The sequence below is a fragment of the Peromyscus maniculatus genome, chromosome 22 (assembly GCF_049852395.1).
Source record: "Peromyscus maniculatus bairdii isolate BWxNUB_F1_BW_parent chromosome 22, HU_Pman_BW_mat_3.1, whole genome shotgun sequence".
In the NCBI taxonomy this organism is placed as follows: domain Eukaryota; kingdom Metazoa; phylum Chordata; class Mammalia; order Rodentia; family Cricetidae; genus Peromyscus; species Peromyscus maniculatus.
The window spans coordinates 9,069,319-9,096,247 of NC_134873.1; the positions used below are offsets into that span (position 1 = coordinate 9,069,319).

Genomic DNA, 26,929 nt, shown 5'->3' on the forward strand with positions numbered 1-26,929 from the left:
GCAGCTAGGGCTTGCTTGAACAGCAGGGAAAGAGCAGATTCTGGGTCCATGGGGGCCGGGCGTGGGCCTGAGAGTCCTGTACCCCCACACCCTGAGTCGCAGGGTGGGGAGCGTTCCCCCGCCTGGGAGCAGACCCCTCCGCCATTGCAGCCCCCCAGGTCTCAGGGATCAAAGTCCCACCAGGCTTGTAAGCTGGGGCTGAGGTAGGCACTTGGGGGCCTGACGAGAGAGAGCCAAGACCCTCAGCTGGTCCTGAGCCCGAGGAAGGAACTTCCAGGGACCCCCCTTCTGGACAGTGGCATCTCTCGCTCAGAGAGGGTCTGCCGACGCCTCTGGGCCCACAGCACTGTCGGGAGGAAGGCAGGGCTGGGTCCCCTGACCCCAAGGCCTGTCCCTGTCCATCAGTGGTTGGTCCCTCTGACCCTCTCGGGTCCTTTGCTTTGCCCAGCTGTGTGATCAAGGTGGGCACAAGGGAGACCAGGAAGTACATTTCTGAACAGGAAACCACACAACAGGTGGTTTGTAGACATGAAATCCCAGGGCGGTGGCTGAGGTGGCAGCTTGAAGCAGGGGCCAGGGTGCTCAGGGAAGAGGTGTATGAAGCCAGGCTACCCCCCCCAGGTGCTTCCTGCCATCAAAGGGCTGGGGGGCAACTCCGAGCAGGGTGCTTTGAGGGCCAAGTTTGAGGGCCTGAGTTTGAATCTCCAGAACCCCCAGAGAAAGCTGCACTTAGTGGTGTTCACCTGTAACCCAGCACTGGGGAGGAGGACACAGCACGGTCCCTGGGCTCCTCACTCGAACAGCCCAGCTGAACTGGGGAGCTCAGGCCAGTGAGACCCTCAGAAAACAAGACAGAACAACAAGGTGGACAGTCGAGGCTGACCTCTGGCCTCCACAGACACACAGACACACATATACACACTCACACACACACACATACACACACACACATGCATACACACATACACACACATGCATACACACATACACACTCACACACACACACATGCACACACAGGGCTGAAGGTTCATTTCCAGTCATGTATGCACACACACACACACACACACACACACACACACAGGCACTCACACACACATACAGGACTATGAGTTCATTTCCTGGCATGCACACACACACACACACACACACACACACACACACACACACACACATACACATACATACTCACGTACACACATGTACACACAGGGCTGAAGGTTCATTTCCAGTCATGCGTACACACAGGAGCACGCATGCACAGGCACACACACTCATGCACACACACACATGTACACATAGAACCGTGGGGTTCATTTCTAGTCATTCACAGACAGGGCTGCTGGGTCATTCCTACCTAGTTTCCATGGACAGATGGTGTTCTCTGGGAGGGGTCAGAAGGGGCACGATGGAACTGGGGTCCTGAACCCTAAGCCTCCCCTTATCTGCAATTGAGATTCAGAGTTGGGGCTCAGTTAAAACTTGGGCTCAGCCCAAGATCAGGAGTCAAAGCAGAACCAGGGCTCAGCCTGGGGTCAGCGGATCAGCCGAGGATCAGGGCTCAGCCCGGGGTCAGCCAGGGGTCAGTGGATCAGCTGAGGATCGGGGCTCAGCCCGAGGTCAGCGGATCAGGTGAGGATCAGGGCTCAGCCCGGGGTCAGTGGATCAGGTGAGGATCAGGGCTCAGCCCGGGGTCAGTGGATCAGGTGAGGATCAGGGCTCAGCCCGGGGTCATCGGATCAGCTGAGGATCAGGGCTCAGCCCGGGGTCATCGGATCAGCTGAGGATCAGGGCTCAGCCCGGGGTCAGTGGATCAGCTGAGGATCAGGGCTCAGCCCGGGGTCAGTGGATCAGCTGAGGATCAGGGCTCAGCCCGGGGTCAGCGGATCAGCTGAGGATCGGGGCTCAGTCTGGGGTCAGTGGATCAGCTGAGGATCGGGGCTCAGTCTGGGGTCAGTGGATCAGCTGAGGATCAGGGCTCAGCCTGGGCTCAGCCTGGGGTCAGCGGATCAGCTGAGGATCAGGGCTCAGCCTGGGCTCAGCCTGGGGTCAGCGGATCAGCTGAGGATCAGGGCTCAGCCCGGGGTCAGGGTACTGCCCCGGGAGCGTCAGCCCCTGGTGTAGCGGTCTGGCCTTCATCACTGCACAGGGCTGCACCCAGGGACTTCCAACCTGCAGCAGGCTCAGCAGGTCGGGCTTAGGAGTGTGGAAAATTCCTGCCAGCCCCGAGCCCGCTGGATCCCACCGCAGCCTGCACCCCACAGCGACCTGCTGATGGATGAACGCCTCTTGCCCCGGGGGCCTTAGGGGCCCTCACACCTGGGTGCTACGGTGTGGTGCGCCCCAGCGCCCCTCCCCCACAATCCATCTGGCCGTGGGTCAAATGAGAGCGAGCCCTTTACTGCCAGAGGTGGGTGGGGTACCCAGAGGGCGCCACGCACTGCCTCTGGGGCAGGAAGTCATGCTGGGGCCAAGCTCCCCTTGTGGCTTTTGGGGGACATCTAGAAATCAAATCTCAGCTAAGAGGCCTGCTGCTGGACTTTGGGTCAGCATGCTGTGCCGTAGAAGTTGGGAACAGAGCCCAGCTCTGGCTGCCTCGGTGACCGAAAGCCAGGCTCAAAGCCGCAACCACACATACAGACATCTTAAATGACAAGCGCCCTCCAGCCCGCCATTGGAGACCTGCTTTTAGAATTCATTTTATTTATGCTGGGCCATGGTGGCGCACGCCTTTAATCCCAGCACTCCAGAGGCAGAGGCAAGCAGATCTGTGTGAGTTCAAGGCCAGCCTGGTTTACAGAGTGAGTTTCAGGACAGCCAGAGCTACACAGAGAAACCCTGTCTTGAAAAACCAAATAAAAAATTCATTTTATTCTATGAAATACAATCCAGCGTTTCCCGGTTCTTCTGTCTTGTCCTCAGCCCAGCCAGGAGAAGCAGCTTGAGCCATCAGAAACCCACGGAACTCAGAAAGCTGGAAGGATGGGGGCATCTGTCTGGGGAGGCTTCCTGAAAGAGGTATCTACACATGGAGGCTGCACAGAGTCCGAAACTCACTCACCCAATGCTTGGCCGTGGGCCTAGGGCATGGTGACATTAAGAATGACAACCCAGAAGTCATTCTGTGTAAAGAAAGAGTCACTAATCCAGACTAATCCAGCCTCAGAGAGGGCAACCACTTCCTTCAGTGAACCAGTTCCCCAGGACATTCAACAAAGCAGAACAACTTGGTAGAATGGAGACTTCAGCCTGAGGTTTCCGTCCCCAAGAGAGGACAGATTCTGATTGAGAAATTAACCTTCCAGAACATTCTCCATCCACCATGAGAGGGGGGAAAAGCTTCCCCGAGAGCCACGAGAACTCACGGAAGGAGACGATGGCTTTTCAGTCACAAGTGCATGACCTTGCTGCACCATCGCCCCGGCATCTGCCCGTCCCGTCCACTGAGTCCGCAAGCCCACGAGCTCATCCCTCTGCCCCACACCTCTACGGCTCTCCGGTGCCCTGTGCTAGAGGGTGACTTCGTGACCCACTCCAGCTTCGTCATCCGCTGTCATGGAGATCTGCTTTACAACATTCCCACGGCTGCTGAAAGAACTCCGGACAAAATTTTCACCGCGTCTGGGCCTTTGCGCGGGCTCTCCTGCCCCCCTCTTTTTCATTCAGACAGGGGGTCCAGGAACCCTGAGCGCCCACTTTGGCACTCTGTTAGGGAACTAGCACCTCCGAGGCAGTGACTCACACAAGGCCTGCTCTAAGGCCTCAGACAAAGGCGTAGGTGGGACATTAATTTAGGGCATCATTCTTCTGGAAGCTGATGCACGTGGCTGGGGGGGGGGGCTGAAAATGGGCTGGGTCATCTGGAGGAAGCATAAAGGTGACAATTACAACTTACTTCCTTCTTCCCTTTCCAGAGCTGGTGCTGTGGGCTGCGGCTGCTTTCTGCTCCAGGTAAGGCCACTCGGGAGGACCATTGCGCTTGCCCCCCTCCAGAGCACTTCTCTTGGGAGAGACCTCTTTAGCCTGTCCTTCCTCTAGTCTACCCTTATCTTGCTTACTTTTTATTCCTGTTGCAGCAGGGCCTTGCCCTGCCCAGGTGGGGAGGGTCTGGTGGCTCACAGAGCTGTCCAGGCCGGAACCGGAGCCGGCAGCCCACGCTCACGGGCTTTGCAGAGGCCGGGTGGACCTGGGTTTGCGGGGCAGGCAGAGTGTCGCTGCCTTTCCAGGGACAGAGTCAGAGGAGTTTAAACCTTACGCCAACCCAGCGCTGAACTAGGAATCATACAGTCCACAGGGCCCTCGGCCTTTGGGTTTTCCCGGAGGACCAAGAAGGGACGGACCCGCCGGGGGTGGCGTCCGCTTGTGTCTCCAGTTGTTTTTTCTTTCTTTCCGAGGGTCTCACAGAGCCCAGGCTGGCCTCCAACTCCTTATGTAGCCAAGGATGCCCCTGACTCCTGATTGTCCTGCCTCTGCCTGCACCATGCCTGGCTTGGGGGGCAGTGCCCAAGGCTCCCTGTGCTGGGCAAGCGCTGACCACAGTCCCGACCCTCGCTCTCCGTTTTGTCTGTTCTGAGATGAGGTCCAGGTTAGCATGAATGCTCCATCCTCCGGCCTCAGTGTCTGGAGTGCTGGGGTCATGAGTGTGTTACCATTTTAGGGCGTCTCCCTTTCTTTTGTTGCGTGCTTTGTTTTTATTGACTTTTGTTCCATTGCAGGAAAGTGGACTTTTCCTATGGCTCTAGGGAAAATAACTTGGGGTCGGTGTGGATGGGATCTGACCCTCCTTCTTTGCTCTCCATCTGTCCTCTTCAGGTGCCTTGCGTAAGCCATAATTCCCTATCGGTTAGGGCTGCCCAGACCAGGTCTGTGCGACACTGTGTAAAAACGGAACTCTGTTAACTTGAGACACATAATCCCTCAGAGTAATAAACAGCAAGTGACTTGAAGGGACCCACTCAAACCCAAGGTTGGGCCAACTTGTCACGCTACTTTCTTTCCAAATACCTTGCTAGGAGACCAGATTAAACACTAATTTATCCTTTACCTACCTACCTGCCTGGATTTACAGCGCACAAACCTGCGGTTCAAATTATAGGACAGAGAATGTAAACAAGAAGACTATGGGATGGAGCACCCACCCATACACACACACATACACCCCAGTAAGGACTTGGGACCATGGTCAGGGTGGAGCCCCGCCTAGAATCCCCAGTGAGGGTCTGGGGGCGTGGTCAGGGTGGAGCCCCGCCCAGAATCCCCAGTGAGGGGCTGGGGGCGTGGTCAGGGTGGAGCCCCGCCCAGAATCCCCAGTGAGGGGCTGGGGGCGTGGTCAGGGTGGAGCCCCGCCCAGAATCCCCAGTGAGGGGCTGGGGGCGTGGTCAGGGTGGAGCCCTGAATTCCCCAGTGAGGAGATATGACAATGAGGTTGTTACCAGCCGCCATCCCTGGCCTCCTGTCTCCAGAACTTTCTCAGTTCCCTAAACTGCACCATAGTCTGCCAGACCCACAACGATATTCCCACGTGTGACCCACAGAGAAAGTTACTAACCCGCCAGTGCACACTCCTTTCTCGATCTCCTTTTTTGTTTGCTTTGTTTTGCTTTTGTTTTCAGTCCTGGCTGTCCTGGAACTCACCTCTGCCTCCCGAGTGCTGGGACTAAAGGCTTGTGCCACCATCACCTGGGAAAGGGGGTGAACGCTGGTCAGCCAGTGCCAGAGACTCCTTTCTTGTAAAAAAAAAAAAAATTACATTAGTTAATTTATCGTGTGTCCACGCAGCTCTGGCCTGTGCGTGGAGGTCAGATGCCAACTGGCAGGAGCTGTTTCTCTCCTTCAGGGTGGGAGTCCATCCTTTTGACCTCGTATTCTTTTACATAAAGACTTGGCAAGAGGGTACATAGCTTACACTTTAGGCATTCTGTTAGTTATTCTTCCGTGTCTGTTGTAAAACACTCTGTCCAAAAGGAACTTAGTGGAGAAAGGATTTGTCTTACAGCCCATCGTGAATGGAATTAAGACAGGAACTGAGGCAAGAACTCGGAGGAACACTGCCCAGCCCGGGATGGCCTGCTTGGGGGGGGGGGGGGTGCTGCCCACAGTGGACTGGGGCCGCCTCTATCAATTAAGACCCCAGACCAACCATCTCCCACAGACATGGCCACAGGCCAATCTGACCTGGGACATTCCTCCACCGAGACTCCCCTAGGCTCCCTTAGGTGACTCTTTGTGGAGCTGATGGCTTGAGTTCTGTGGAACAGGATAACAAAATGTCAGCTGTTGGAAAGAATGGGTTAAAAAACTACTTCATGGGGAAACATTTTTAGCAACTTTAGTCCAGTGTGGTGGCGCACGCCTTTAATCTCAGCTCTTAGGAGGCAGAGGCAGATGGATCTGTGAGTTCCAGGCCAGCCTGGTCTACAGAACAAGTTCCAGGATGGACAGGGCTACACAGAGAGACCTGGTCTCAGACAAAAACAAACAAACAAACAAAACTTTTAAATGTCAATTGGCGGGGGGAGGGGGAAGCATTTTTGAAAGTGAAGCTCTGGGTGTGTTAGCGGGTGCTGGTGAGCAGCATCCTGGGGAACCTGAGCCAGGAGGACCAGGAGTTCAGGGCCATCCAGGGACACATAGCGTGACCTGTCAATCAATCAGTCAATCAATCTTTTTGAAGAGTGCCCCTGTGAACACACTGCTCGGTGAGCTTGCTCCTGCACAGTGTGGCCACTGGCTGAGGTAAAGGCACAGGGGAATGCAAGGATGGTTCGAGTTCAAATCCCAAAGTCTGAGTCAGGCAAGGAGGAAGGAACACCTCAGCATCCAAGGAGGCTGAAATAGGGAGATCATTATGGGTTTAAGTCTAGCCTGAGCTACAGGAGACCCTATCTCAAAAATCCAAAAGATAAGGTGTAGCATGAATCTTTTTTTTTTTTGAATGCCGAATGCCATTTATTGAAGGAGGGAGGAGACCTTAAATACAGGCTTACAGCACAATGGGAGAACCCCAGAGTGCAGAAGTTTGCTACTGAACTGATGTTTTACAATCTTGCATCTAAGCTGTTAACGCCCAGTATGCAGGATACACAGACAAGGAACTTCCCTTAAGCATTCAGAAGGGTGGAACCCGGCAGGGAATTATCATAGGGAGGACATCTGGTCAAGGTCAGCAAGCAAGGCAATAGCTACCGAAAACAGAGGGCCAGGGCCCTGCAGGTCCCCCTTTTACTACAAAATGAGCTTCTGATTTAGGTTGCATCAGCAGGTCACCTTACCCGTCATGGAGATGCCTGCCCAGGCCACACAGGTGCTCTGTCTTAGGTTGGTGAGTGCCCTCCAGGCATTACCCATCTCTGAATACTCATTATCATACCGGCTCAATCGTGTGTGAGCTGCATAGTTAATTGCTGCCAAAGATCTCAAAGTGGCACTGGGCTTGCAATCTGTGTGTTCAATACAGAAAAGACCAACAGAGGTCCTATCCCACCCATAGCCAGTAGGCTAAAGGCACCTGAGCCATTCCCTTCCTTATCGAGCCATACTGTACGTTGGAGTCCTTGTAAGATAGTATCCCAAAAGCAAATGGAACTTGAGTTTATAAATTTATAATTTTCAAAGCCAATCGAGATGTATATAACTATTGAATTAAATTTATCATGCCCAATAGAATGAAAGACTAACTAACTGTGGTAGCTACTTTTGCTGCCAGGGTCTCCACTGTGCTAGCTGTAGTAACCAATTATGAAATGGCAATCCCAGAAACAGTAGCAGCGGTGTGTGCCATTGCTATAACAGCAAGAGCGGCAGCAGCAATGTCAGATTCTCTTCTGGATTGTGTGGACATCCACTGGCATGGATACAACTCCAGTAACACCAAGGCCTGTTTTTCTTGATCCCGGCACGACTTAAGCTGGCAGCTCTGTAAAAGAACAACTGAGAACCATAAAGAAAAAACAGGCAGCTCACAAGGAGCAGAACTAATGGCCTCATAATGGCTACATTCAGGCTCATAAATTTTAAGGTATCTTCAAAGGGGGCTAAATGAACTTCAGGAGGCCAAAAAATGTTACACAGAGCCACTCCTGAAAAGTAGGTACTACACCAGCTTGAAGAGGATTGTGAAAATGAAAAGGCTTAGCTGGCATGCTACTGTGAACAAATGAAGGTCAGTGACCTTCAGGGCTAACCTTAATCTCCAAGGTGTCTGGGTGACACGTTCTCAAACATACTTGAAAAAGTAGTTACCATACATTACCTTCTGGAGAATCCAACCGCATGGCTACAGTTCCTAGGCTTACGTTAATGTTTGCCAAGGCTGGCCATATTGGGCTCTCAATCCCCATTGGCATCAGAAGGGGAGAGTTTTTCATGAAGGCCCGATAGGTCTCTGCCATGTTGGGCTTCAGCAGCAGCCACAGGGCGCACACAGCATTCAGGAACCAAAAAGGAACCTCATTGTCCTGCGGAAAGACACAAACAGATCCCCGGGCCCACACCAACACCAGATTGAGCCCCTCCAAGTGCCAGTAGAAAGATCTTTCCATCACACCAGAGGATGATTTGCAACAGGAGCCCTCCAGTGCTTATCTGCAGCAGATACTCCAGCAGAGTCCACTGATTAAAAATTTAAAATATAGAAAACAAGGGAAAGAATAGAATGTGGAGAGGAATGATGAGTCCCTAGTTCCCCCTTTTTACTTTAGTAAAATATGTTTGTTTGGTTTTTTTTTTAAATAGTTCAAATTTTTCTTTTCTTTTTTCTTTTTTAATTAATTTATTTTTCTATTATCAGCTAGATACAGTATAAATTCCTATCTTAATAGTGAAATGTTTCAGTGAGGCTTGCTCAGTAACTGAGTAAAACCAAAACTTATTATTAGCCACAGTCGTCCTAGGGTCCCCCCGCCCCATGCTATATATATAGCCTCCCTGGTTCTGTGGGTTGCAGTCTGATTGTTCTTTGCTTTATATCTAGAATCCACTTATGAGTGAGTACATACCATGTTTGTCCTTCTGGGTTTGTAGCACGAACAATCTTAAATGGTCTTATTAATAAGAACAAACGCGGTGCCCCCTCTTTTTTTTTCCCTAGAAGAGAAAATCTTCACAGCAATTTCTCCCCGCCATTTGTCTTGCCAAACTTTTCCAAACTGACCTTTGCCGATGCTTTCTTGTAACACCATGGTCCTGGCAATTCTTCTCTGAACCAGCAGCAGTAAACCCTTCGTCCCAGGTAGCAGCATCACCGCAGTCACCAACACGATGAGAAGGAGCCAGCAACTCGGAGCAGCAGCCGCTGCCTCCATGGTCCCACTGCCACCGTTTGTGGCTGGGCCCAGGCCGAAGCTTCACCTTAGCAAGCCTCCTAGGCCAGCCTCAAACTCAGGATCCTCCTGCCTCTGCCTCCTTCAGTAAATCCTACCGGTGTGCACCACTACAACTGGCTGAGGGTAGCTTGGGTCTGAGGCTGGGGCCCGCAAGGCCACAGGCAAGTAGCTTTTTCGAAAATTCGTACCACGAACGTTGGGTGCCAGATGTGCATGAATCTTAAAGGTCTTATTAATAACAACAAACCTGGAGCCAGGTATTGGGGTGAATGCTGGAAGATCAGAGAAGCAGAACAAGCCACAGCTAACCTCACCTGGCCATTTCCTCAGCTGATCCGTTTCCTCAGACTGGAAGCCTCTGAGTCCTCATCCAAATGGATCTCAGCTGAACCGCTTCTCGAAAGTCTAAAATGCTCAACCAGGCTTAGTTCCTGGTCCTCACGCCTTATATACCTTTCTGCCATCACTTCCTGGAATTAAAGGCGTGAGTCACCATGCCTGGTTGTTTCTAGTGTGGCTCTGAACTCACAGAGATCTGGATGGATCTCTGCCTCCAGAAGGCTATGATTAAAGGTGTGAATGCCACCTTGTTCTGGCCTCTATGTCTATCCAGTGGCTGTTCTGTTCTCTGACCCCAGATGAGTTTATTAGGGTGCACGATATATTGGGGGACACAATACCACCACAATAAGGGCTGGGGAGTTGGCTCAGTCTGTAAAGGGCTTGCCGCCCTGGAATGAGGGCCTGAGTTCAAATCCCTGGTGCTCACATAAAAATGCCTGTATATGTACATGCCTCAAATGCCAGGGCTGGTAAGTGGAGACAGGAGGATCACTGGGACCTCAGTCAACTGGACCATCTAGACTCTGTCTCTAAATGTAAGGCAGAGAACAAGTGAGGAAGATGTCTGACATTGACCTATGCAGCTCCCAACAACCATGCCGAAAGGGCTCTTTGGTCCCCTAGTGAGCAGGCACCCAAAGATGGCATCCCATCATCCTTCAGACCTGGGTTGTCTGTGGACTGGGGCACTAACTGGAAAATGGAGGGAAGTTTGGGCAGGGGAATGGCAGGTCTGGGTCATTGGTGACTGAAGTGTACATGGCTGGATGCATGCCTGTCTCTGAGCCTCAGTTTCCCCTTTTGTAAGATAGATGGTTCCAGGGCTCCATGGCGTCTCTGAGAGCAGAGGTCCCCAAAAGTGAAATTCATCTACTGGATGAATATGGGACTTCATATACAGCCTCAAACTTGTAGTCTTATCCCTTCCAGCCAGAATCCTAAAATCAAAACTCCAGAAACTTCTGTGAGATTTTCTACCAGCTCTGTATTCCCTGAAATTGAAGAAAAGCGTGGAATCCAGGTGGGACCAGACAGCAACCTTTCCTGGGGTCTCCAGCCCAAGTAGAGGGTTATTTCTCCCAGCATTAAGGAGGATGAGGACTTGAGGGGTCAGGTCATGGGTCTCTGGTTCTTTGCTTCTATCAAGATTTAGCTGGGCATGGTGGCACATGCCTGTCACCTCAGCACTCAGGAGATGGAGGCCAGAGAGGCCAGGCATTAACGTCATCCTTGGCTACTCAGCTATCAGAGGCCAGCCTGGGCTACACAGGACACTTCTGAAAATTTAAATGCCCGTGAATAATAACATTCACACCTCCTGTTCCTATTATTTCCCTCTCTTCCCAGGTCCCCCAGGCCATGAATGCGCCCCGAGCAGCCAAGGCACAGTGGCCCTGGCGTCCATGCCTCACCGGCCTGCTGCTGCAGCTGCTGTTGGCTCTCTGCTTCTTCTCCTACATCCGAGTGTCCTACGACCAACCCGGCCCCCCAGCTCCTGGTAGCTCCCCAGAACCAGCCTCCACCCCAGCTACCCCTGTCCCCAGGCCCCTCCTCATCTTACTGTGGACATGGCCCTTCCACAAGCCGGTGGCTCTGCCCCCCTGCTCCAAGATGCTCCCAGGCACGGCCGACTGCCGGCTGACCGCCAAACGGAGCCTGTACCCCCAGGCAGATGCCGTCATCATCCACCACCGCGAAGTCAGCGCCAATCCCAGGTCACTGCTGCCACCTCAGCCGAGGCCCCCAGGCCAGCGCTGGGTGTGGTTCAGCATGGAGTCGCCCAGCCACTGTAGCCGGCTGTCAGAGCTGGATGGTCACTTCAACCTCACCATGTCCTATCGCACTGACTCTGACATCTTCACGCCCTATGGCTGGCTGGAGCCGTGGACAGACCCTCCGGTCCAGACCCAGGTCAACCTGTCTGCCAAGACTGACCTGGTGGCCTGGGCTGTGTCCAACTGGAACTCCAAGTCGGCTCGGGTGCTGTACTACCTGAGCCTTCAGAGTCACCTCCATGTGGACGTGTATGGCCGAGGTCACATGCCGCTTCCCCAACGGGACATGATGCAGACACTGGCCAGGTACAAGTTTTACCTGGCATTCGAAAACTCCCTCCATCCAGACTACATCACAGAGAAGCTGTGGAGGAATGCTCTGGAAGCCTGGGCTGTGCCTGTGGTCCTGGGGCCCAGCAGGAAGAACTATGAACGCTTCCTGCCCCCTGACGCCTTCATCCACGTGGATGATTTCCAGAGCCCAAAGGACCTGGCTCAGTACCTGCAGGAGCTAGACAGGGATAGCCTGAGCTACCAGCGTTACTTCCGCTGGAGGAAGACGCTCAGGCCTCGCTTGTGGAGCATGTCCCTTGCCTTCTGCAAGGCATGCAGGCAGCTGCAGTGGGACCAGAGGTACCAGACGGTCTCCAGTGTGGCCTCTTGGTTCCAGTGAGGTGGCTGGCCAGAGTCTTGCAGGTAGTATCCCACCCAAAATCATCATCTGTATCCCCTGGGTGACAGATGTCCGCGTTAACTGGGACCCCTTGACGGGCATCTCAGCTGCCCAGAGCCTTGGTTCCATTGTCTTCACCTAGAGCTTTGCCCACTGGGGCTGTGGGTAGCCAGAAGCCTGAGCCCTATCAAGAGAACCTGATCCCAACACAGTACGTCAGGCCACTGACTCCCACCCTGCCCCCTGCCCCCTCCCGCTGGTGGGTGGTGGGTCTGCCTGAGTTCCTTGTGGTGCATAGGACAGCTAACGCCTGTGGTGGTTGTAGGGCATGGTACTATCACAGACATCCAGATGAGACCCTGTGTGTGTCCTTCCCCTGGGGGTGCTCAGGCACAGAGTGGGAGTGGGTGTGATCGGTAGCCTCGGCCTCATGGGTGGCCCTGTGTGGCTCCAGAGCCCGGGTGCAGAGCTGAGGCTGTGGGAGACACTCTGTTTACGTTTCCATCTCCTGGTAGGTTCCACCCGGCTCTGCGGCTGGCACTTGGAAGTGGGTGGGAGACAGGAGGCCAAGGTCCCCGCGGGCCTGGGTGGGAGGTTGCGTTCCGGAGCTCGGGGACACACACCCACCTGGGCAAGGGAGCCTGGGAGCACAGCTTTGGACTCCCAGACCAGCTCTGAGGCTCCGTGGTCTGACCACACTGGGGAGACCGAGGCCAGGGACAATCACTAACAGTTACTGGGTTCCACAGCGTGGGGGGGTTCCAGCCTTTTGGCCACCTTTGGCTGATTCAGACGGAACGGAGCGGGAAATCCATCTCCTCCCTCCTCGTGTCTCAAGCAGCCGAGAGGCTGAACAGGGCTCCGGGGCAGGGGCCTGGCCCCGACCCCTCTCCCACAGAGAACACCACAGGCTGGGGCAGTACCGCATCCGGCAGGGCACCCGGAGGTCTCGCTGAGCTGATCTGGGTGAAGAGGGTGCCCTTGGGAGCCCCCACTCTGGGTCACTGGGGCAGGGGTGCATCTGTCTTCAGTCCACTGACCATTGGGAAAGCTGGGCAGGGACAGACACCCCCTAACCCCCAACCCAAGTGTCTGGAGATGGCAGGGTCACAGCAAACTGGGATCTCAGTGCCCTCGCCCTTCGTGGGACGCACAGACCGCCATCTCTGGGAACCCAATCCTGCCTGGCACCTCCCAGGCCTGCGAGGGTCAAGGTAACCCCAAGACAAAGACACTGGCACCCCAGCCCATGGCGCCTCCTGTCCTTCCCCAGCCAGCCAAGGTTTTAGGGGCACAGCATCCGGGTCCTTGGGGACCCAGCTGTGCACCCGCCCCAGGCCCGTCCCCTCCTGGGGTGGGCAGTGAGTTATTTTTAGGTGGCGGAAGGGACAGGACAGGGCCACCGGGAGCCAGTTCGGTGCGGCGGTCCGGGGTCCACTCAGGCCTCAGACTTAGCAGCCGAGCGGTTCCGGCCTCCACCCGCGTGCCCCAGCCTGGGTCTGTCACGAGTGGCGCGGACGAGCAGGGGCGCACAGCTGTCCCGCTGCGCGTTCTCTTCCTTGGGGTTTGGTTTGACAGTCTCGGGCGGGCCTGGAATTCGAGAGGTCGCCATGCTCGGTCCCGAACCCCTGATCCCTGCGCCTCCGGAACGCTCGATGACAGGCCTGGGCCACGCGACCCCTGGCTTTCCGGGGCCGCTCCTCCCGCCACACCCCAGTCCCAGGATCCTGCCCTCCCCGCGCGCCCAGCCCGCCTGCCCTGGGGCCACTGTGCTGTGTCGCCACCTACAGCTATTCACGTGGGCCCGGAACATCCAAGTCAGGTCCTCGAGCTTGCAAAGCGGCATGCACGCCCCGAGCCGTCCCCCAGGCTTCGGCCTTCCCATCTGCTTCCCCTTTTCTCCTAGGACACTAGGACACCCCCCCCCCCACTTCAGCCCCAGTTCACTCCCCAATCACAGAGCTGGGGCTCGAGGGTGAGGTCCGCACGCAGGCGCAGGTGGGTCTGGCTGTGGCGCTGTCTGGCAGGCGCAGGAAGGAAACCCGCCCTGGTGGCCTGCACGTGCATTCGCTGGCTGCACATGCGCAGGCTGTACGCGCTGACTCTGCCAGCCCGAGGAGAAGATCTCGAAGATCTGCTGCATCTCTGTTGCCTGCGGCAGACGTCGGTCTGCGCAGGAGGAGCGAGGGAGATAGAGGATTCCGGGGTGAGGGATCCCCACGTGGCAGCCTACCCCCACCCTGCTGCAGTGCGCACGCGCCCTTCCGGGCCATGCCTAGACCCCTGCCCCCAGTCTCTTCTTCACCCTCCCATCCCGGTTGTCGACCTCCCTGCCTCTGGACCCCAGTGTGGCTGCGGTTGCCCCTGCCCTCTCTCCCAGCTCCCAGTCTCTGGGCCTTAGGGTGCCTGCTGTAGGAGGGGTAGACGTTTTCTATTTTGTAGAAATAAAGGGGCTCAGTAGCATGTGCCTCTCACCCTGACACTTGAAAACCTGAGGCAGGAGGATTGGGGGAAGGTTTGCCAATGGCAGCTTGGAATGGAGTGACCCTTTGGGGTGTGTGTGTGTGTGTGTGTGTGTGTGTGTGTGTGTGTGTGTGTGAGATCCTCCAAAAAGGGCAGAGTCAGATGGAACTCTGTGAGTTCAAGTCCAGCCTGGTCTACATGCCGAGTTTCAGGTCAATTGAGCTACAAAAATAGAGAAACCCTGTCTTAAAAAACGGAACAAGAGCCGGGCGGTGATGGCGCACTCCTTTAATCCCAGCATTCGGGGGCAGAGCCAGGCGGATCTCTGAGTTCCAGGACAGCCAGGGCTACACAGGGAAACCCTGTCTCAAAAAAAAAAATAATAATAATAAATAAAAAATAAAAATAAATAAAATAAAAATAAAATCCTTAAAAGCAACCAAGTGTGGCCACGAGGGGTCTAGTGGGCAAAGGCACTCGTGGCAACCGCCTGGCGATCTGTGTCAGATCTCTGGACCCACATGAAGGTGGAACAGAGAAAGACTTCCCAAAGTTGACCCCTGACCGCCACACACATAGGTTAAGATTATTTTTTCCAGACAGAGTTTCTCTGTGTGGCCCTGACTAACCTGGAACTCTCTATGTAGACCAGGCTGGCCCCTATACCTGCCTCCCGAATGCTGGGAGTAAAGGCATGAACAGTATGCCCAGCATGCCAAAACTTGGGAGACTGAGGCAGGAGAGTTGCCATGAGTTGAAGACTGGCCTTGACTGCTGACAGATACCACGTGTTGTTGCTGTGAGAGAAACCATGACCACTGCAACTCTCATGAAGTTGTTTTTTAGTTTCATTGAGGCTGGCTTACAGTTCAGAGGCTCAGTCTGTAATCTTCATGGATGGTGGGAAATGTGGTGTGCGGGCAGACATGGTGCTGGAGACATCGGATCTGCAGGCCGCAGGAATCGGACTGTGTCCCCGGGGGTCAGCCTAGGAGACCCCGAAGCTCACCCCCACCGTGACACCCTTCCCACTTCCTTCAGCAAGGCCACACTTCCTAACAGTGCCACTCTCTCAAACCACCGCATCATGTCCAGAAAAAATCAAGCAAGAAAGACACGTGTGAGTGTGTGTGCGTGTGAGTGTGTGTGTGTGTGTGAATGTGTGTGTGTGAGTGTGTGTGTTGGTGTGTGTGTGTGTGTGAGTGTGTGTGTGTGTGTGGTGGTGCGTGTGAGTGTGTGTGTGTGTTGGTGCATGTGAGTGTGCGTGTGTGTGTGTGTGTGTGAGTGTGTGTGTTGGTGCGTGTGAGTGTGTGTGTGTGTGTGTGGTGGTGGTGGTGTCATGTGGTGGCACACGTCTGCCATCCCAGCACTTGGGGAGGATCCGGAGCCCACGGTCAGCCTGTGCTGCAGAGGTAACCTGATGAAGCTAACACGTCAGGGGCTAGGTACTCACAGTGCTCTTTCAGAGGACTCGGGTTTGGTCCGGCATCTACAGCTGCCTGTACCTTCAGAGATCCAGCACCACTGTGATCCGTGGGCACCCACGATCACGTGCACACACCAATGCAGACATATGCACACGACATTTTTAAAAGACAAAAAAATCCATATCCACAACTATGAGGATTCAATATGTATATAACTTATTAGAGTATTCCAGCACAGAACCCAAGTGTGGGTCTGGGGGCGTGGTCAGGGTGGAGCCCCGCCTAGAATCCCCCAGGGAGGGGCTGGAGGCGTGGTCAGGGTGGAGCCCCGCCCAGAATCCCCAGTGAGGGGCTGGAGGCGTGGTCAGGGTGGAGCCCCGCCCAGAATCCCCAGTGAGGGGCTGGAGGCAGGACCCAACCCCCTTACTTGCTGACACTACTCCACAAATCCCCAGTGGCAAATGGATTTGGGATTTGGCAATTGTTCTTCTGCTTCTCCTCCTCCTCCATCTCCTTCTCCATCTCCTCCTCCTCCTCCATCTCCTCCTCCTCCTCCTCCTTCTCCATCTCCTCCTCCTCCTTCTCCATCTCCTCCTCCTCCATCTCCTCCTCCACCTCCATCTCCTCCTCCTCCATCTCCTCCTCCATCTCCTCTTCCTTCTTCTCCTCCTCCTCCATCTCCTCCTCTTCCTCCTCCTCCATCTCCTCCTCCTCCTTCTCATCTCCTCCTCCATCTCCTCCTCCATCTCCTCCTCCTCCTCCTTCTCCATCTCCTCCTCCTCCTTCTCATCTCCTCCTCCATCTCCTCCTCCATCTCCTGAATCTTCATCTCCTCCTCCTTCTTCTTCATCTCCTCTTCCTTCTTCTCCTCCTCCTCCATCTCCTCCTCCTCCATCTCCTCCATCTCCCCCATTTCCTCCTCCATCTCCTCCTTCTCCTCTTCCTCCATCTCCTCCTCCTTCTCCTCCATCTCCTCCTCCTCTTTATTCTCCTCCTCCTTCTTCTCCATCTCTTCCCCTTCATCTCCTGAATCTCTATCTCCTCCTCTATCTCCTGAATCTCCATCTCCTCCTCCTTCTCCATCTCCTCCATCTCCTCATCCATCTTCTCCTCCTCCATCTCTTCCTCTTCCTTCTTCTCCTCCTCCTCCATCTCCATCTCCCCCTCCTCCTTCTCCTCCTCCCTCCTTCCTCCTTCTCCATCTTCTCCATCATCTCCTCCCCCTCTTCCTTTTTTTTTTTTTTTGGTTTTTGGAGACAGGTTTTCTCTGTGTAGCTTTGCACCCGTCCTGGAACTCACTCTGTAGACCAGGCTGGCCTTGAACTCACAAAGATCTGCCTGGCTCTGCATCCCAAGTGCTGGGATTAAAGGGGTGCCCCACCACTACCCAGCTCTTTTTGTTTTTTGAGACAAGGTTTTCCTTTGAACACCTTGGCTGTCCTGGAACTCTCTTTGTAGACCAGGCTGGCCTCAATCTCACTGAGATCCACCTGCCTCTGCCACCCAAATTCTGCTAGTTTTAAAAATGTGGGCCACCACCACCTGGCCGCCTCCTCCTCCTCCTCCTCCTCCTTCTTTTAAAAGATTTATTTGTTTTACATGCATTGGTGTTTTGTCTGCATGTATGTCTGTGTTGGATCCTCTGGAGCTGGACTTGGAAAAAGTTGTGAGCCACCGTGTGGATTGTGGGAATTAGATGCAAGTCTTTTGGAAGAGCATCCAGTACTCTTAACCACTGAGCCACATCTCCAGCCCCCGGCAATTCTCTCTGTCTCTGTCTCTGTCTCTGTCTCTGTCTCTCTCTGAGTGTGTGTGTGTGTGTGTGTGTGTGTGTACACATAATGTTTTTAATGGCTGAGAGTTAGTGATACAGGCTGATTCTTTTTATACAGGAAGAAGGGTCAGTCCCAGGGGAATGCAGGGGCTGTGCTGGCAGCCTGGTCTCTGTGGAAGCTGTCCCTGCTGGCAGGCATCTGCACTCAGGGAGCCTCGGGTCACTGGGCTTTGGTTTCATTCCCTGGAGAGGTGGGCAATGCCCGGGGTAGGAGATGCTTCGTTCCCTGGAATGCTGGATGAAAGGCATGCGCACATCTGCTGCCGTCCGTGGCTCTGGGAATGCTGTGGAGCGCTCTGCTCACTGAGCCCTGGCACCAGGCTCAGCCCAAGATGTGACACTTGGAGTCCGTCCCTGGCCATCGGCGAGTTCACACTTGCAGCGTTAGTGACCTGCATGGGCAATGTGTGACCAGCCCTCGGGGCCAAGATGAGCCAGTGGCATTTTCAAAGCACCCAGGGTTCTTAAACCTCTATTGCACAAGGGGAAAAAAATCATATTATGTTTTCACATTTATTTCTAAATGTGTTTCAATGAAAGCATCAGAATTTCTTGATTTTTTTTTTTTTAGAGGCAGGGTATTATTCCATAGCCCAGGCTAGCCTGGAACTCATAGAGCTCGACCTGCCTATGCCTCTCAGGTGCTGGCAATACAGATGTGTGTTGGCAATACACAATGTGTCCACCACATCCAAGTGCCAGGCTGAGGGAGGCAAAACAGAAGCAAAGTTCATCCTAGGCTATATACAGATATGGAGGCTAGCCTGGGCTACAAGAGACCTGTACTGAAACATTTTTAAAAATGTGGAGTGCTGGGCATGGTGGCACATGCCTTTAATCTCAACACTCGGGAGGCAGAGGCAGGTGGATCTCTGTGAGTTCAAGGCCATCCTGTTTCACAGAGCGAGTTCCAGGATAGCCAGAACTACACAGAGAAACCCTGTCTAAAAAAAAAAAAAAAAAAAGTGAAGTGTTTATTTGGCCATTTTCCAGAGATGACCAGTGGCCTGCTCTGCCTTTCCCTCTCTTCCCAGGTCCCCCAGGCCATGAATGTGCCCCGAGCAGCCAAGGCACAGTGGCCCTGGCGTCCATGCCTCACCGGCCTGCTGCTGCAGCTGCTGTTGGCTCTCTGCTTCTTCTCCTACATCCGAGTGTCCTACGACCAACCCAGCCCCCCAGCTCCTGGTAGCTCCCCAGAACCAGCCTCCACCCCAGCTACCCCTGTCCCCAGGCCCCTCCTCATCTTACTGTGGACATGGCCCTTCCACGAGCCGGTGGCTCTGTCCCCCTGCTCCAAGATGCTCCCAGGCACGGCCGACTGCCGGCTGACCACCAACCGGAGCCTGTACCCCCAGGCAGATGCCGTCATCATCCACCACCGCGAAGTCAGCGCCAATCCCAGGTCACTGCTGCCACCTCAGCCGAGGCCCCCAGGCCAGCGCTGGGTGTGGTTCAGCATGGAGTCGCCCAGCCACTGTAGCCGGCTGTCAGAGCTGGATGGTCACTTCAACCTCACCATGTCCTATCGCGCTGACTCTGACATCTTCACGCCCTATGGCTGGCTGGAGCCGTGGACAGACCCTCCGGTCCAGACCCAGGTCAACCTGTCTGCCAAGACTGACCTGGTGGCCTGGGCTGTGTCCAACTGGAAGTCCAAGTCGGCTCGGGTGCTGTACTACCTGAGCCTTCAGAGTCACCTCCATGTGGACGTGTATGGCCGAGGTCACATGCCGCTTCCCCAACGGGACATGATGCAGACACTGGCCAGGTACAAGTTTTACCTGGCATTCGAAAACTCCCTCCATCCAGACTACATCACAGAGAAGCTGTGGAGGAATGCTCTGGAAGCCTGGGCTGTGCCTGTGGTCCTGGGGCCCAGCAGGAAGAACTATGAACGCTTCCTGCCCCCTGACGCCTTCATCCACGTGGATGATTTCCAGAGCCCAAAGGACCTGGCTCAGTACCTGCAGGAGCTAGACAGGGATAGCCTGAGCTACCAGCGTTACTTCCGCTGGAGGAAGACGCTCAGGCCTCGCTTGTGGAGCATGTCCCTTGCCTTCTGCAAGGCATGCAGGCAGCTGCAGTGGGACCAGAGGTACCAGACGGTCTCCAGTGTGGCCTCTTGGTTCCAGTGAGGTGGCTGGCCAGGGTCCTTCGGTCAGTGTCCTACCAAAAGTCATCATCTGTAGCCACTGAGTGACAGACACCTTGTGTTGGCTAGTTTTATTTCAACTTGATACAGGCTAGAGTCATTTGGGTTGATGGAGCTACAGTTGAGACAATGTCCCCATCTGATTGGCCTGTGGGGCGTTTTCTCAATTAGTGATTGACAGGGAGGCCCAGCCCAGTGTGGGTGGTGTCATCCCTGGGCTGCTGGTCCTGGGTTCTATAAGAAAGCAGGCTGAGCAAGCCATGAGGATCAAGTCAGTAAGCAGCACCCTCCATGGCCTCTGCATCAGTTCCTGCCTCCAGGTTCCTGCCCTGACTCCCTGGATGATGGACTGAGCCATGTAAGCTGAAATAAAACCATTCCTACAAAGTTACTTACTCATCACGGCATTTTATCACAGCTATAGAAACCCTAAGACATACCTGCTTTACCTGCTCCCAGCAAACTTTGATCTGGGCCACTGACTCCCCAGGGTCCCCCCCACCCCCACGCCCACTGGTGGCCGGCTGGTCTGCCTCAGTTGCTTTTGGTCCTTATCACACAACTATCCCTGCGGATGTGGGAGTGTGATACTCTCACCAATGTCCAGATGGGAGCATTGGAATAACTGACGTGAGACTTCATTCTATGAATCTCATGCAGGGTGACTGTGTCCTTCCCCTGGGGATGCTCAGACAATGTCTGGCGACACCTGTGGTTGTCACTCTGGAGGAAAGGGGACTGAGGACCATCCCAGGACACTGTCAACACTATTACACCTGCGTAAAATGTCATGCATGGCAGTGTATGACTGAAACCCCTCTGCCGGCAGCTGGAGACAAGGGGGGCCCCAGGGCCTGCTGTGTAGCCAGTCTTGCTGCTGCGTAGGCAGCTGATGGTCAGTGAGGGGCGACCCTGCTTCAAAACACATGGTGGAGAGCGACCTCAGAGGACCGCCAGCCGCCAGCCTCTGCCGGTGCTCCCCATGTCTATGTACATGCATAGGACCGGTCAGCCAGCTGCCAGCTCTGCCACCTCTCAGAGCTGATGTCCCCTGGCGTGAATTCCAGGAAGACGAGTAGGTCAGGCTGAGATGGCATGGGTGAGGGAAAGGCGCCTGGCACACTAGGTGGGCGACTTGGCCAAGGTGTTTGGGCAGGGAAGCAGGTGAGTGCTGAAGGCCGGGCCGATGTCCACCTCGGGGAGGAAGTCACAGGACTGTGGAGAACTGGGTGCCCAACTGGGAGTGGAGGTGCAATGCCTGCTGTCAGCACCTGGGAGGTCGAGGCAGGACATGGGGACTTCAAGGCCTCCCTCCTCTACATAGAGAGTTGGAGGCCATCCCGGGTTTCTGGAGACCATCGGCAATAACAACACAGAGTGGGAGTGGGTGTGATCGGAAGCCTCGGCCTCCTGGGTGGCCCTGTGTGGCTCCAGAGCCCGGGTGCAGAGCTGAGGCTGTGGGAGACACTCTGTTTACGTTTCCATCTCCTGGTAGGTTCCACCCGGCTCTGCGGCTCCACATTGGAAGTGGGTGGGAGACAGGAGGCCAAGGTCCCTGCAGGCCTGGGTGGGAGGCTGCGTTCCCGAGCATGGGGACACACACCCACCTGGGAAGGGAGCCTGGGAGCACAGCTTTGGACTCCCAGACCAGCTCTGAGGCTCCGTGGTCTGACCACACTGGGGAGACCGAGGCCAGGGACAATCACTAACAGTTACTGGGTTCCACAGCGTGGGGGGGTTCCAGCCTTTTGGCCACCTTTGGCTGATTCAGATGGAATAGAGCGGGAAATCCATCTCCTCACTCCTCGTGTCTCAAGAAGCTGAGAGGCTGAACAGGGCTCCGGGGCAGGGGCCTGGCCCCGACCCCTCTCCCACAGAGAACACCACAGGCTGGGGCAGTACCGCATCCGGCAGGGCACCCGGAGGTCTCGCTGAGCTGATCTGGGTGAAGAGGGTGCCCTTGGGAGCCCCCACTCTGGGTCACTGGGGCAGTGGTGCATCTGTCTTCAGTCCACTGACCATTGGGAAAGCTGGGCAGGGACAGACACCCCCTAACCCCCAACCCAAGTGTCTGGAGATGCCAGGGTCATAGCAAGTTGTGATTAAAGTGACCTTGCCCTTTTCTGGGCAGCTACTTCCTCCCAGATGAAACGTCCCATCCTACAGAGAGGCTCCTTAAGCTGGAAGGTAAACAAAACAGCTTCAGGAAGTCCCTGAAACCAACCAGTTTCACTAGGTCCCTTCTTGCCAGAGTGAGCAATAAAACTGGAGGGTCCCCTCAGGAAGCCCAGCTGCTTGGAAGAGGCTCTGACCAGCTGAGGCACCTGGAAGGACACTGTCCAGCCTGTCCTGTGGCCTGTGGGCTGTGTGATACACTCCAGGTTCCCAGCTCTGTGAGCTGTCACCCAATCTGGGGTGGGCCTTGGTGACGCAGCTGTCTCCCCTCACCCAGTGACCACAGGAAAACTCATGTTCACCAAGTGGGACTTGGGTGGCGTCTGTACTTTGGTCTGCTGTGGATTGCCTACTAAGGTGAGTGGACGTGTGTGTTGTGTGTCCCCAGGGAAAGTCTTCCTTTCACACAACATTGGCACCTGAAGAGGGCCACCGCAGAACCAAGGACGAGTCGGGGAGTGCATGGTCCAGGCTGTGGGTGACAAGGCATGCTCCTGAGGCCATCAGCCTGAGTGGCAGACACCGCAGAGGAGACTCCAGTAGGGCCGTCCTTCCCTGAGTGCTGGGGGGTGACTACGTAGGTAGTGAGCGGTGGAACTGAGGCTGAGCCGCCAGGATCAGGAGTGTCCTCGGGAGGAATCCCAGCAGGGCATCTCCCTCTGTGTGGTATGTGGGGGTGACCTGCCTGATGAGTGGGGTCCTCCACAGGAATACAGAGATGCCCTGAAGACACTGACAGCTTCAGAGACCATTTTGTAGTCTTTAAGATTAGCACACAATGGTCATGCTTGGCAGCGGCAGCAGAGGATGTCAGGCTGCCATCGTGAGTACTCAGAAATGCACCTGGGGCGGGGATGGCGCCAAGCAGGAAGTTGTTTGTGTAAAAGAGCAATTGCAACAAGAAAGGGAGACAGGGCAGCATCCTCTGTGTTAGTCTTGGCTCTGGCGAGTGAATTAGATAAACTGGTGGACGAGATGGAGGCTTCTTAAGGCTCGGCAGCCAGAAGGGAAAGATCACAAGTTAGACCTGTGCTCCAAAGCCTTTCCTGGGACCCAAGACCTTGGGACCTGTGGGGAGATGCAGAGTGAGGAGGAGAACACAGCAACAGAAGACAACCTGCAGGTCCGACCTTTAATCCAAAATAAGGGAAGCATGTGACCCAGCGTGCAGATGGGGCATTAACCACGGTCCAGAAGCTATGGTGACCAGGGAACGTTGTTATCTGTGCTGCTGGAACTAGGAGAGACTTTTAAACAAGCAATGAAAGAGCCGGTGGCAGTCTGGCCGCGGGTCACGGAGCAGATGGACCACTCTGACTGCCGTGGAGACAGGGAAACTCGGTCACGTGACTTCCCCTCTCTCCTCAAGGCAAAGGCTGCATAACTTGAGACAGTGTGAGGGAATCAGTCCCTGGTGGACTGGCTTTTCAGAGCCATTAGGAACACTTGGTTATCTCTGGCTGGAGTCCCCACAAATACCAGGTGGACCACACAGGAGGGGCGGACCCTACTGAGGGAACTCGGGATAAGAGGAGCTGTGTTTGAACTGTGTTCACAGCGGAGTTAAAGAAAAGGTTGATCTCTTGGGGAGCTCAGGGCTCGTTTGCAGCTTCAGTGACTTTGCTCAGCCAGTTGGCGCGGGGACAAGATCGTTATAAAGAAGGAAAGGCTTTGACAGTTCTCAGCGACTCAGACTAGCATGTAAAGAGCATCCGTGTATTGAGAGAGCAACCTAGAGATGTGAAAATGGCCAAGCCGAGGAAGGGGTCTGTCCTGTGTCCACTGGAGTTCCTAAGGAAGAGCTGACAGGCAAACCACGCTGTGTGCTGAGGAGTCTCCAGGAGGCTCACAGACAGAACATCACGGGCGAAGACGATTAAGCTACATCCACCGCGCCAACCTGGAGCCAGTGTGACCCGGGGAGACAGCAGAGCCTCGGTCCCCTTGGCCCTGCATAGGTCTGAGTGGACTCAGTCAGGCTCCGAGTTCACCAGACATGGAGAAATGTAGGGAGGCTCCAGGACACAGAACGGCTCAGAGAACGGCGAGGTCCGTGAGCTTCTGGGGCCACCCGACACTGCTGAGAACAGATGACAGGGACTTTGATGGCATCTCACTGAGACTGTTTACTATGGGATGCTGTGGTGTCCTGCCCATCTTCAGGACACAGTCATTATACAGATGATGTAATGGCAGCCTGAGTGTCTTGCGGATTTGGAAAACCATTGGAGAGACCCCAGGTGCAATGGCGTCTGTGCCTGCCTCACAGCCCTGCTGAGGCTTAGTTAACTGGGAGGAAAAATGGTCTTAAAGAGAAGAGCCAAGAATTTAAATCCAGATGGCACCCTAGGTGGGTGGAATGGGACACTCCCCGAAGCCAGAAAGTTACTGAATGGAGACCCCTGGTGTGGAATAATCCTTTTGTACACTGTGAAGATCTGTCACTTGTATTGGTTTAATAAAAAGCTGAATGGCCAATAGCTAGGCAGGATTTTCGGGGCAGAGAGGATGCTGGAAAGGAGGGCAGAGATGTGGGGAGTCACCAGCCAGATGGAGAGGAGGCAGCATGGGCAGTACAGAGTAAAGGTAAGAAAGCCATGAGACAAAAAGTAGAGTGATTAAAAAAAAAAGTAACCTGGGTGGTGGTGGCGCACGCCTTTAATCCCAGTGCTCGGGAGGCAGAGGCAGGCGGATCTCTGTGAGTTCGAGGCCAGCCTGGTTTACAGAGTGAGATCCAGGACAGGCACCAAAACAACACAGAGAAACCCTGTCTCGAAAAACCAAAAAAAAAAAAAATAATAATAATGGTGTGTGTGTGTGTGTGTGTGTTAAATTAATAACAAGCCTAATCTCTTAGCTGAGAGTTTATAATTAAAAAGAAGCTTCCATGTGGTTATTTGGGAGCTGAGAGGACAGACAAAAGAATCCACCTACAGACCCCAGTGCCAAGGGCTCCTTCCCTGTGAGCTGTCGGCCCGGGAAGGCCCCGAGGTCCCATAAACTTAAAGGATGTGGCTGTTGCTTCTGTGCCAGGACTGGACGGTGAGACCCTGCTGCTGAGGACACCATACGCACGCACACACTGTGACTGCAGGGCATGGAGACATTTCCCTGGGACCGCCCAGGAAGTCCCCACCCTGGCAGCTGGCTTTCACAGCAGGAGGCGCTCCTGGTGGAGAACTGTCACCAACATTGCTGCTCAGCTATGGACCACGCGTGCTGAGACACCACACGCCAGGCAGGTGTCCTGGGCGAGACCAACAGCCTTCCGACTGGGTTTAAGGGCCACTCCACAGCGCGAGTTCACGCCTGGTACTGTGCACCAGGACAACACCCGCGGCTGGGGAGGTCCTAGGCCCCAACAGCAAAGCAAAATCCATGGTTTTTCTACGTAGATGTGATGTGCCTGTCAAAATGCCCTCAGTATCAGTTTCCTCTACTGAAACTTTGCATCCTGCAGGAAGCTCCTTAAGCAGGAAGGTAAACAAAACAACTTCAGGAAGTCCCTGAAACGCACCAGACTCACTAGGCCCCTCCCAGCCAGAGGAAACAGCGGGTCTTGACATCACGGCCATAGATCACCATTGTTGTCAGCCTCAAATCACCACCATCGGTGAGTGAACAGGGGACTGTTACTGTGTCATGGTCCGATTCATGGCCCTAGGTGGACATCTATGGTCACACCCCTTCCATGGCTCAGGGAACCACTGTAGAAGATTTGGGCGCAAACTGTTCCCTCCAACATTGAAGCATCTCACCCTGCGTGAAAGAACCTTAAAGATTCTTTAAATAGGAAGGTGAACAAAACAGCTTCAGGAAGTCCCTGAAACCAACCAAGTGTGTGTGTGTGTGTGTGTGTGTGTGTGTGTGTGTGTGTGTGTGTGTGTGTGTTCCACTGCTCGAGTGAACAACACAAGCTGAGGGCCTGCTCAGGAAATCAAGCTGCGTGCAAGAGGCTCAGACCAGCTGAGGCACCTCGTCCTCCAGCCTGTCCTGTGGCTGCGGAGTGTATTCTGTGTGATACACTCCAGGTTCCCAGCTCTGGGAGCCGTCACCCACGCTGGGGTGGGCCTTGGTGACGCAGCTGTCGCCCCTCACCCGTATGCCTGTCAGTGACCCCAGGAAAACACGTTCACCAAGCAGGCCTTGGTGGGGTACCTACCCGGGTTGCATGTTGAGTCTCCCCAGGAAAAGCCTCGTCACACAGCACCCTTCCCCCCTATTCCCCATTGTGGGTCGCACCTCCCCATCTCTGGGAACCCAAAATTGCTCGGCACCTCCAGCCCTGCCAGGGGTCAAGGTGACACCGAGGCCAAGACACCCGCCCCCCTAGCCCACGGTACCCCCCACCCTGTCCTCCAGGCACAGCCAAGGTCCTAAGGGTCCTTGGGGACCCAGCTTTGCCCGGCAGGCGCCGGCTCGGGCTGGCACGCGCCCCAGACCTGTCCCCTCCCGGAGGTGGGCAGCCAGTTATTTTTAGCCAGTGGAAGGAGATAAAGCTCTGGTTCTCTCTAGACTCGAGAGAGCGGCCCCACGGAGCCAGCACGCCGTGACCCAGGCTGGCCTCCACCTCGCCACCCTCCTGCCTCAGCCTCTCCAGGGCGGGCAGAACAGGCCTGCCTGACCACACGGGACGTCTTTCTGCTCTTCTCTGCTTATTCCCTAACCACCCTCTCCCTCTCTTGATTGTGTGTGTGGTGTTCTGTCCGTGTGTCTGCGCACCACGTGCGAGCCGCTCCCACGGGGGGGGGGGAGCATCTGGTCCCC

General features: G+C 54.9%; 2 protein-coding genes across 2 annotated transcripts; both read left to right on the forward strand.

The window, feature by feature from the left end:
* Positions 1-3,215: 3,215 nt before the first annotated feature.
* On the forward strand, positions 3,216-12,468 carry LOC102925593 (4-galactosyl-N-acetylglucosaminide 3-alpha-L-fucosyltransferase FUT6-like). The gene is made up of 3 exons (XM_042267124.2): positions 3,216-3,776; positions 3,913-3,949; positions 11,011-12,468. Exon 3 carries the CDS (start codon positions 11,023-11,025, stop codon positions 12,109-12,111), a length of 1,089 nt encoding a protein of 362 aa, XP_042123058.2. The 5' UTR covers positions 3,216-3,776; positions 3,913-3,949; positions 11,011-11,022; the 3' UTR covers positions 12,112-12,468.
* A 6,403-nt stretch (positions 12,469-18,871) lies between these two features.
* Positions 18,872-20,378, forward strand: LOC143270110 (3-galactosyl-N-acetylglucosaminide 4-alpha-L-fucosyltransferase FUT3-like). Its single transcript, XM_076558893.1, has one exon. The coding sequence runs from the start codon at positions 18,882-18,884 to the stop codon at positions 19,968-19,970; it is 1,089 nt and encodes a 362-aa protein (XP_076415008.1). The 5' UTR covers positions 18,872-18,881; the 3' UTR covers positions 19,971-20,378.
* The last annotated feature ends 6,551 nt before the right edge of the window (positions 20,379-26,929 follow it).

Coding starts and splice junctions, on each gene's coding strand:
- LOC102925593 (XM_042267124.2), top strand. CDS start 11,023: ATGAATGCGCCCCGAGCAGCCAAGGCACAGTGGCCCTGGCGTCCATGC.
- LOC143270110 (XM_076558893.1), top strand. CDS start 18,882: ATGAATGTGCCCCGAGCAGCCAAGGCACAGTGGCCCTGGCGTCCATGC.